The sequence below is a fragment of the Helianthus annuus genome, chromosome 5 (assembly GCF_002127325.2).
Source record: "Helianthus annuus cultivar XRQ/B chromosome 5, HanXRQr2.0-SUNRISE, whole genome shotgun sequence".
In the NCBI taxonomy this organism is placed as follows: domain Eukaryota; kingdom Viridiplantae; phylum Streptophyta; class Magnoliopsida; order Asterales; family Asteraceae; genus Helianthus; species Helianthus annuus.
Window position 1 is genome coordinate 11,267,742 of NC_035437.2, and position 10,133 is coordinate 11,277,874.

Genomic DNA, 10,133 nt, shown 5'->3' on the forward strand with positions numbered 1-10,133 from the left:
ATTTCTCTTGCAAAGCCTCATGCTTGCTTTGCAAGTCACACCACTCAGCACTCAAGGAACTATGTTTGTCTTGCAAGTCAAACAAACTAGCTTGTAAAGCATCATGTTTGGCTTGCAACTCAGACATGTTTCCTTCTAAGTCAGCACACCTAGCACGCAATCTATCACATTCATCACAGTTAATAGCAGCGGGTTCATCGACACATACCTGACTTGATGAACCGTCGACATTAGCCATAAAGGCTGAATGGAGAGAAGACGAAGTAAAAGCAGCTTGATCCACCAGAATAGATCTTCTTTGAGTTTCTGCTGCAGCTTCCCCCAAAAGTTCATCAATATCTGCATCGATTGCTGCATTTGATGTCTCACCCACATGATCATCACCAGAATTGGATGATTATTCATCAACACTCCTGCTGTACCCAGACGAGTCTTCATCTTCAGACGATTCACCACCACTGGCAGAAGATTCTCCACCACTGGTGTGAACTAGCTTCTTCACAACTTGAGCAAAACAAGCTGTTCCATCAGGAGCATCACCACCCAACTGGATTGACCAGTCACAACCTTCATCCACCTGAACCGCAAGTGCCCGGTTGGTTTGGTTGTTGACGGGTACCAATGTACGCTCATTGTTTCTGTTCTGCTGGTTGCCTTGGTTTCTGAAAGGGTTTTGATTCCCGTGCTGTGCTGGCTTTGTACATTCCCGTTTAAAGTGACCCCGTTCACCACAGTTAAAGCACTTCACAGCCTGTTTATCGAACCCATACTTGGTGTCTCGCTTACTTTCTAAGCTGTTTCTGCCGGTACTTTCCATCCAATCCTTTGCTCTTCTCACAGCACTCGCAAAGGCCCACTTGATATCCATCAAGTCCATCTCTTCTTTATCAATCTGCCGGTAGTCTTCTTGTGTCAGATTAATATTACCAATCTGACCTTCTATCAACCCACAGTACGCGCTCACTACAGTGTTAAGCAGTTCCATGTGTTCCTTAGCTACTTCTACACTGACTTTGGAGAAGCTTGAAGTGTCGAGCTGTACTGTACTTGGCTTTGATTGTTGACCAGCAGATAATGTTCCTCCATAACATGCACGTTGTTGTTGAGCAGGAGGCGGAGGAGGAGGTGGTTGTATTGGATTTCCGTACATATCTGTGGTGGGAGGTGGCTTAACAGGAACTTGCACAGGGTTTCCATACATATCCGTGCTAGTAACAAACGCCGTTTGAAGTGGAGCATGTGGACCAGTTCTTGCAGACGAAGAATTGGAAGTTCCACAATACATCTCTGGATTTTGCGCCACTGGAACTCTTTTTGCCTTTAATGTTTCCTCCTGATCCTTGTTTTCCAAAAGCTGCACGAAGTCGTTGATATTAGTGGTTCTCAACACTCCGTTGTACTTCAGGATTTCCAAGAAACTACTCCATTGAGGAGGCAAAGCATCAGCAAACTTCTTCACCACTTCAGCTTGAGTTGTCGTTACACCATAATTGTCCAATTCCGTAAGCAAATGATAAAACCGGCTTGTCATATCTCCCAAGGACTCCTTATCCATACAAGTGAAACCATCAAATTCTTTCTTGAGAAGATCATGACGCATTTGACGTGTTGCTGCATTTCCTACTCCTCTGGTTTTCAATCCGTCCCACAACTTCTTTGTTGTCTTGAAGCTGACAAACTGGTGGTAGATATCCCTGCTTAACGCCTGGGTGAGAATGGCGTATGCCTTCTTTTCCAGATCATAGGTTTTCTTTTTATCTTCTGGAAGATCGGCAAACGTAGCAGTATCTGAAGCAGCAACCTCTATGGCTTGATCGAAATCTGTAGTGAAACGTATCCACAATTCGGTATTTTGACCAAGAACATATGTTTTAAATCTCTCAACCCATCCTGAATATTCATTCAAATGCATCAACTTTGGAGGTCGATTCAAACTTCCTGTTTCGCTTTCGCTTAATAAGATACTTTGAATGCTCGGAGTTTGATTCGATACCAATGCCCATTGATTTCCCTGAGAAGATGTCGATACCGGAGACTCGGCCCATGAAGGAGATGACCTTGTATTCGTGTATTTTCCATCGTCTGGAGCCGGTGTACCCCACCATGAGGGAGTGACACCTGAACTTGTATATTTACCACTATCTGGTGCAGGATTCCACCAATTCGGATTCATGATTGATAAGCAAAATAAATGCTAAGTGAATATTCCGAAAGATCACACAGCCGAAGGATCCTGTTCGAAAGATCTAAAATCACAGAAACTTGTTAACAACAAACATACCACAATCGAAAGATCAAATCTTGTTCGAAGGATCAACAGTGCTCGAAAGATCACTGTTGTATCTCGAACAATGATTTCGAAAGATTCACAAGCTCGAAGGATTCACTATTTGAAAGATCCTTATCTTTCGAGTATATATCCTTATCTTTCGATGAACTGTCTTTCGAATAGATTCCCTGGTCGAAAGATATGTTTCGGACTCCGAAGGATGGGTCGAAAGATGATGATCTGTCGATCCTTCCTTGATCGAAAGATGGTCTTTCGATGTCGAAAGATATCTTTCGAGCGACTCTAACACACTGACACTGATGTGAAAGGTTGGTGAAAAGGTGATGTGATAGGTAAGGTCAACTTTCGGCAAAAGGGTATGGTAGACTGTACTTTCTTACCAACCCAAGATTTTCAAACAAAACTTACCCAAAATGGACAACAACCAGTCACCGGAATAATGACCGGAAATTGGCCGGAAAACACCAAATCACTTAAAAACAAGTTTTAAGTTACCCAACCCGCCTTTGAACACTCCCGGTTAGTTTAGAACACGTTTTTCAGTTTAAAAATCCAGTAAAACCAACAAAAACGGGTGCTAAACCAAGTGTCCAAACACACCAAGAACTTGAACAAAACCCGGTTTTAAACAAGGTAAAGAGCCTTGGCTCTGATACCACTTGTAGGTCCCTTCTCGGAGGATGACGAACCTAAACCTTGTTATACAAATCCACTAGCGAGTGCGGAATCCAAGCTAATGAGCAAACCGGGATGAAACAAGCACAAATACAAACACACAAAGATTCACCGATTAACACCACTGTATTAATACGTATGAAAGGTTTCGGTTACAAGCACTATGTTCACAAATCTGTTCTGCGAACTCTCAAGTGTGTGTATGTGTGTTCGGACAGAATGCTCTCAAACTCTCTATCTTTCTATCTGTGTGCATCTATCTAACTTGAACACACTGCATGGGTATTTATACCCATACACTGCAAGTCTGTCCGAAGGATCAAGGGGACTGCTCGATAGATGATCTATCGAACATCCAGCACTCGAAGGATAGGCATATACCTCGAAGGATGGTGTATCCTTCGAGGTCCAACAGCATCCATCGAATGTTCATCTTTCGAGTACATCGAAGGATCTAAATCATCCTTCGATGTCTCATCCTTCGAGACAGACAAAATTACAACTAATTTACTAACTGTTGGCCAAGTCAAACCAGGAGGACGGTTGACTTGGTCAACTTACAGGACTGACAAGGACATCGTTTACATCGAGACCGAATACGGACAAAGTACAGACACAAGTGCACCAACAATTTCTAGAAAAAGGAAAGTTGTCCATCGAGATCGAGAGAAATTACAGCAGTTTATTTTATCGAGGAGCCCAAATTCAACGAATATGTTTTTCGTCATAGGTTTCGTATGTCGAAAAGGTTGTTTTTAAAAATTGTGAGTGACGTGCAAGCGAATAACTCATGGTTTCAAGAGGGCGTGGATGGGAGTATGAAGAAGAGTTTTACACCGATGCAAAAAGTTACAACGGCGATTAAGCAACTTACAACCGGTAACCCTCCAGACGAGAACGAAGAGTATTTAAATATGGCCGAAAGGACTTCACGTGAGTGTCTAGAATATTTTTGCGAAATATTATGTAATTTATACGCTTCTAAGTTCTTACGTAGACTAACAAGCCACGACGTTGCGCTCTTGTATCAAGCTCATGATGATAAACATCACCTTCCTTGGATGTTGGGTAGTCTTGATTATACACATTTTGTTTGGAGAATGTGTCCAACAGAGTTGCGGGGCCAATATATGAGGGGGGATCACAGGTACCCGACAATTATGCTCGAAGCGGTGGCCTCTCAAGATTTGTGGATTTGGCATGCTTTTTGTGGTCCACCAGGTTCACAAAACGACAACAACGTGCTCCAACAATCTCCGTTCTTTCTTACTCAACAAAATGGAACTGCAGTAAAATGCCCATTTTATGTGAATAACCACTTGTACAACCGCGGATACTATCTTACCGATGGAATCTACACTACTTGGTCCGTGTTTGTGAAATCATTTCCGTATCCTCACATTGTGAAAGAAAAGAAGTTCAAGAGGCAACACGAGACGGCAAGAAAAGACATGGAACGGGCTTTTGGTGTTTTAAAGGCAAAATTGGGTGTACTTAATCGACCAATGCGTGCTATGAGTGTAAAAAAGATTAGGAATGTCGTATATGCGTGCATTATTATGCATAACATGATTCTAATAGACGACGGAAACGTGATTGCACCGGTACATATTCGGGATCCTACAGTCGAGCCCGTTTTCGATGATATTTTTTTAACGAGCTCATTGATGAAGCTACGCATTATAAACTAAAACATGATCTTGTGGAACATCTTGGAGAACAAGATTTACCCCACCTTTTGGCAGATTCTGACGATGAATAGTTAAATTAGTTTTAGTTTTAAAATGTATGTTTATATTTTAATGTCATTTTATTTATTTTAATTTAATGTAATATTTTATTAATTAAATGTACTTTTAATTTGTTTAAAATATGTTTTATTTATTAATGCATAATTTCTAGAAATAAAAAATATATAAAAAAAGAAATAGATTCCCGATGTGTTTGAGCACCCCTAGTGTTTGAGTGCAAAATGGGAAATGAGGTAGGGAGTTGACATGGCATGAGATTACTGGCTAGTAGAAAAGTTTCTCCTTCCACCCTAAACAATAGCTGGTAGCATGAGCACTATCAGTAAACAAACTATGTTATTATCAAACAATCAAAAGAAAAGCAACTACGGTGGAAGACTATAGTCCACACACCATCAACCAAGCTAAACCATTAAAATATGTTAGTAGAGAAACTGAATGAACACTTGTTAGGGGTATTTAGGGTATTTCAACACAATCATGACGCGTGGTTGCTTCTTAACATGTTTAAGAAGCGCTTGACACGCGTCTAGAAGCCCCAGACCATAAAACCCTAAACCTATTTCGCTTTGTTCTTACACCCCACACATATATGGCAGAGAGGGAGACCTGGTATGGTTCCCGTGGAGTGATGGCGGTGGTGACTAGAAACCCTAGTTGCCGCCTTCGGCGAGCTGGCAAGGATTCCGTTGAAGAACTATCAGGCTCCGGTAAGAAGTTAAGAGTTCCGTTCAGTGTCGCATGTCCCGATCTGGTATGCTTCCAGCAGGTCTGGTGACTTTGGGTTCCGTTTCGTTGCTGAGAGAGAATGCACGGAGAGTCAGAACCTGATAGAAAGGGAGAGTCAGCGCGGAGACAGAGGGAGAGGCAGTGACGACGGTTTCGGGCGGCAACACCGCATTCCAGTTATCATAAAAAACATCGTCTCAAATGCATGCTCCAACTCGTGATCTTGAAGATCATCCATTGTTGAGTCTATTGAAAATTCGTAGAGTTACAACTCCATCTGAAAACGAATTTTAAATTGAAATTACACCCAATCTAAGAAAACCAATAGCCAATTTTTTTTGAACGGCCAACGAATCCTTCAAATGGGCTACTGGCGAAATTCACCACATCGGGATACACTCGTCTTCCGAACCGGGGAAAACCCTCACTTAGGGCCGAAGGCCGTGAACACTCGCCCGAATGCACGACAGTGCGGTGAGGTAAAACTCGTTCAATTCAAGGATTGAACTAGCGATCGTCGTGTACTCACCTATTCTCCCATCATCACTATGCGCTCTGCAAAAAACTAAAGGCTAAGGGCAAGAATTGAACCTGATTACTTGGAACACATGTCACTTGAAAAACCAATAGCCAAATTCATATACAAATTTCGGTATAATTTAAATGTTGCCTTAATGGTCAATATTCTTGTGTTTGACATGTGTCAATTGCACAAAATTAAGAAAAAAGCCCATGTTCTGTCATACTATACCGCGACTTTGTGTGTCTTTGTGACCATATATCATGTATAAACTTTACTCAAATTTATAATCATAAACAAGACTTATAAGCACTTCGCTAGTAGATAAGATTATAAGAATCATTTGTACACACATACAATCTTTCGCACCATACTGACAGCCACAAAGAAACACAAGTACAAAACATGATATATACATATATATAAACACACACTAAGGGTGGGCAGCCAACAAAGCTTGTGACTGCTTCTCGTAGCGGAAACCTAAAGCCTTTGAATCATCTGCAGACCATACAAAGATCCCACCAAGCTTCCCTTGGTTTCTAAGCCTGCTACACGCAGTAAAAAACCCGTTCTGTGGTGCTAACCCTCCACTTCCATCACTGATGAAGCTAGCCAAGATACTACCACCTCCATAATTCGAGCTTTGTGTCTGAAAATAGTTCATAAACTGAGAAACAGTGGTCCCCTTATCGTACGCATAAAACTGGAAGTTGACATAGTCTATTATGTGACCGTAACTCTTCCAAAGAGCCAAATAATGGCTTTGAATGTTATCATCATCATATGGAGCTATAGAAGCAAACGAGATGACTCCGTTGTTCTTGAGGGTGGTTATAAGCTTCCCAATGCACTCAGCAAATGTTTCAGGATCTGCATGAAAATGCTCGTAGTCGATATCAACCCCATCTAAATGATACTCTTGGATGATGTTGGTGAGCGAAGAAACCGCGTTAGAAACCCATGAATCCACTGAAGAAGGGCTAAAGTAACAACTTCCTCCATTCACACTGTCACCTCCCAAGCTCAAAGCTACTTTGACATTAGAATGTTGGTTCTTGATAGAAGAGACTTGAGAAGGGCTGAGATTATTGGTGTCCCAGAACACATTGAACTTTCCATTGGTCGGGGACGAAGAAGAGGAAGTGGTGTAGTCTATTGCAAAAGCGAGTATGTAGTGGAATTCGACATTCGGGTTGATGGGTACATCTGAAAATTTGACATTGTTGAACTCTGCTCCGATATATTCCCGAAAAAGGTCTGATTTTGATGCAGAAGGTTGTGTTGATGCCATGGTTACAAGAGCTAGTAGGGCGAAAAGAATAATGTGAAGTTTAGAGAAAGCCATTTTGATCAAAGGGTAAATTGTGTTGAAACTTTGAGTGTTGATGATGATCAAATGTTGGAAAATAGCAGTTAAATAGGAGAGATTGTTTTGCAAGGTAACTATAGTTTGAATTTGATGTCGTAAGTGTGTTGTTGCTTCTAGTTTGAATATTACTTTGAACTTTGAAGTTAAATCTGCAAGAAAGAAAAAAAACAAGAAAGATGTCTCTTTTTTACTTCTCTTTTGTCATTTCTTGGGTATTTTGGTGAACGTGTCTAAAAATGCAATAATTATTTCTAAAGATTGTTGTTAAGGCCCATTGACTAGCACTTATGGACGGTTGTTGTTGAGGTATGGAGTTTGCTAAGTAAGAGGCCATAGATGTCTGATTTGAACTTTGACCTGGTCGTGGGTCCGTACTCCAGTCCCATGGACTTGTGCAACTCATGTTTGATGTATATTAGAGGAATACCTGAACAAGCACTTGAAAACACAATGTTATATTGACTTTGCAAACCTTCTGTTGAAAAATGACAACTTTCTCGACGAAACACTTTCTACGAAACAGAATGTTGTTTTGACGAAACGACTGATGACGAAACAGATCTTGTTTCGTCAAAGAAGTTTGATGAAACAGATGTCTGATTCGTCAAAGAGACCTTTGGCGAAACAACCTTTGATTCGTCGAAGGGACCTTTGGCGAAATGCTTTTGATTCGTCGAAGGGATCTTTGGCGAAACACTTTTCTGTTTCGTCAAAGAGACCTTTGGCGAAATGTGCTTTTCTGTTTCGTTGACTTTTTGATTCGTCGAAGACTGATTCGTCAAAAAGGTTGTCAGAGGTTGGTAAAAGTAGGTGATCTGTTTACACAGTCTGTCAAGTCACACGAATTTCAACCATGCTTTTCTTACCAACTTAGAAGTATGGTGGGTAATAGACTATATTATAACACTTTTCAAAACAAAGTAACCTTATCAGTTGGATTAAAAAGCAAGTCTACCAAGAACACTTTGAATATCTTATGAAGATGTGAAGAACTCAAGAACAAACAGTGAATTTCATAATTTTTGACCACAGATTTTTGTTTAAAACTTTCAACCAAAACCAACAGTTTGTATGTGTACACTCAAACTAGTATGGTTTTCGGTAAAACTCTTAACAAAACAAACAATATCCTTCCTTTTAAAGATCCTTTTCCAGAAAATTTGAAGTTTTTTTTTAAGAACACTCTTTGAGAAAAACACAAACACTAGACAAAACAACCGAACTATGTTTGATTTTAAACAAGGATAAGAGCCACTGCTCTGATACCACTTTTAGGTCCCAAAATCGGAGGATCGATTTTCACTACCAAATCCTTGTTTATAACAAACAAAGTTAAGTGTGCGGAATCCACTTAACTAAGCCAATCAAACATAGAACACAATAACACACAATGGTTAACCAAAGAAACACACTCTTTTGATTAACTGGATGAGATATTACAAACTGATACAAACACAGTTTACAAGCTTGAAGGGTATTCTCTCATCTCTAAGACTATACTGTGACCTATCTGTGCCTTATATAGCAGATGGGCTGATAAGCTTGACGAATCAGAACCTGGGCTGACGAAATAGGAGAAAGCCCAAAACAAAAGCCCAACAGTCAACGAATCACGTGTGATTTGTTGACCACTTTGACGAAACAGAAACAATTAAGACCATGTCTGTTTCGTCGACATGTATTCGACGAAACAGAGTGTTTCGCCAAAGGCTGCAATCAGTTAACTGTTTCTGCACAACAGACTACAGAAACAGATGGCACAAACAACACAACAAATGGACAGAAATACCCTTAATATGCAACATGCATAGTTTTACGACCAATACATAAAACAAGGAGACAAACAAGTCAGACACAAGCGGATAGGAGGATATCCGACTTGGTCGACTGCGAATACAAACCCGATAAACAATAAAGACCGTACAAAATACAACATAACATACAAGACTAGTGACAGACACAAAAAGTGCATCAACAAACCGGACTGGTCTCAGGTCGCCAGTCTGGTTAGTTAGTTCCGGTCAGCACAGTTCCGGTTCGTTTACTTACACAGGAGAATTTTGTGACGTTACTACTCAAGTCAGCCATTCAAGATGACAACAGAAATATACCAGATTCCCAGTGATCCATTTTGACAACCATAAATAATTTGTTACATTGCAAATAAAACCCGGCGACCCATTTTCACAGCCATAAATATTTTTTTTCGGTTATAAACTAAAAAACCCAAATCACGCATGTTGGAAAACATTAATTACGCATGATGAAAACCATTAATAGGAAAAGTGTATAACATGCGTGATTAATGGTTTTCAACATGCGTGATAAATGTTTTTAACATGCATGATTTGGGTATTTGAGTTTATAACATGCGTGATTTTCAAAATAACGTGCGTAATTTGGTCGTGTACTGGTCCTATGTTAAGCCGTAATGTACGTTAACTGGTCTCTCTCTCTCTATATGTATGTATATATATATATATATATTTATAAATACTTCCCCAATTCGTATAAATAAAGGATCAAGAAGGTAAATAGAGTTAAGGTTGACGGCAGTAGGGCCTTTTTTTAGGTTTAAGGGTACAACCCGTAATATTTGATATTGATTATTATTATTATCCAGAATGATTACATAATAAGAGAGTATATATAGAATACATATTTGCACTTAACTACCCTCTAGAATAAATATTAGTATATTCAGAGCCGTCCCCGAAAACTCTTGAAAAATTTAGGCCTCGGACGATAAAAAGAATAGGGCCCAAAGTTATGGTTAAGGGTAAATGAATTACAAAA

The 10,133-nt window shown here is 40.0% G+C and overlaps 2 protein-coding genes across 2 annotated transcripts; one reads left to right on the forward strand and one right to left on the reverse strand.

Annotated features, from left to right (window-relative positions):
- The first annotated feature begins 3,702 nt into the window (after positions 1-3,702).
- LOC110942650 lies at positions 3,703-4,656 on the forward strand. Its single transcript, XM_022184425.1, has one exon. It carries the CDS (start codon positions 3,703-3,705, stop codon positions 4,654-4,656), a length of 954 nt encoding a protein of 317 aa, XP_022040117.1.
- A 1,742-nt stretch (positions 4,657-6,398) lies between these two features.
- Positions 6,399-7,313, reverse strand: LOC110942649 (chitinase 2). The gene has a single exon (XM_022184424.1). The coding sequence runs from the start codon at positions 7,311-7,313 to the stop codon at positions 6,399-6,401; it is 915 nt and encodes a 304-aa protein (XP_022040116.1).
- Positions 7,314-10,133: the final 2,820 nt, after the last annotated feature.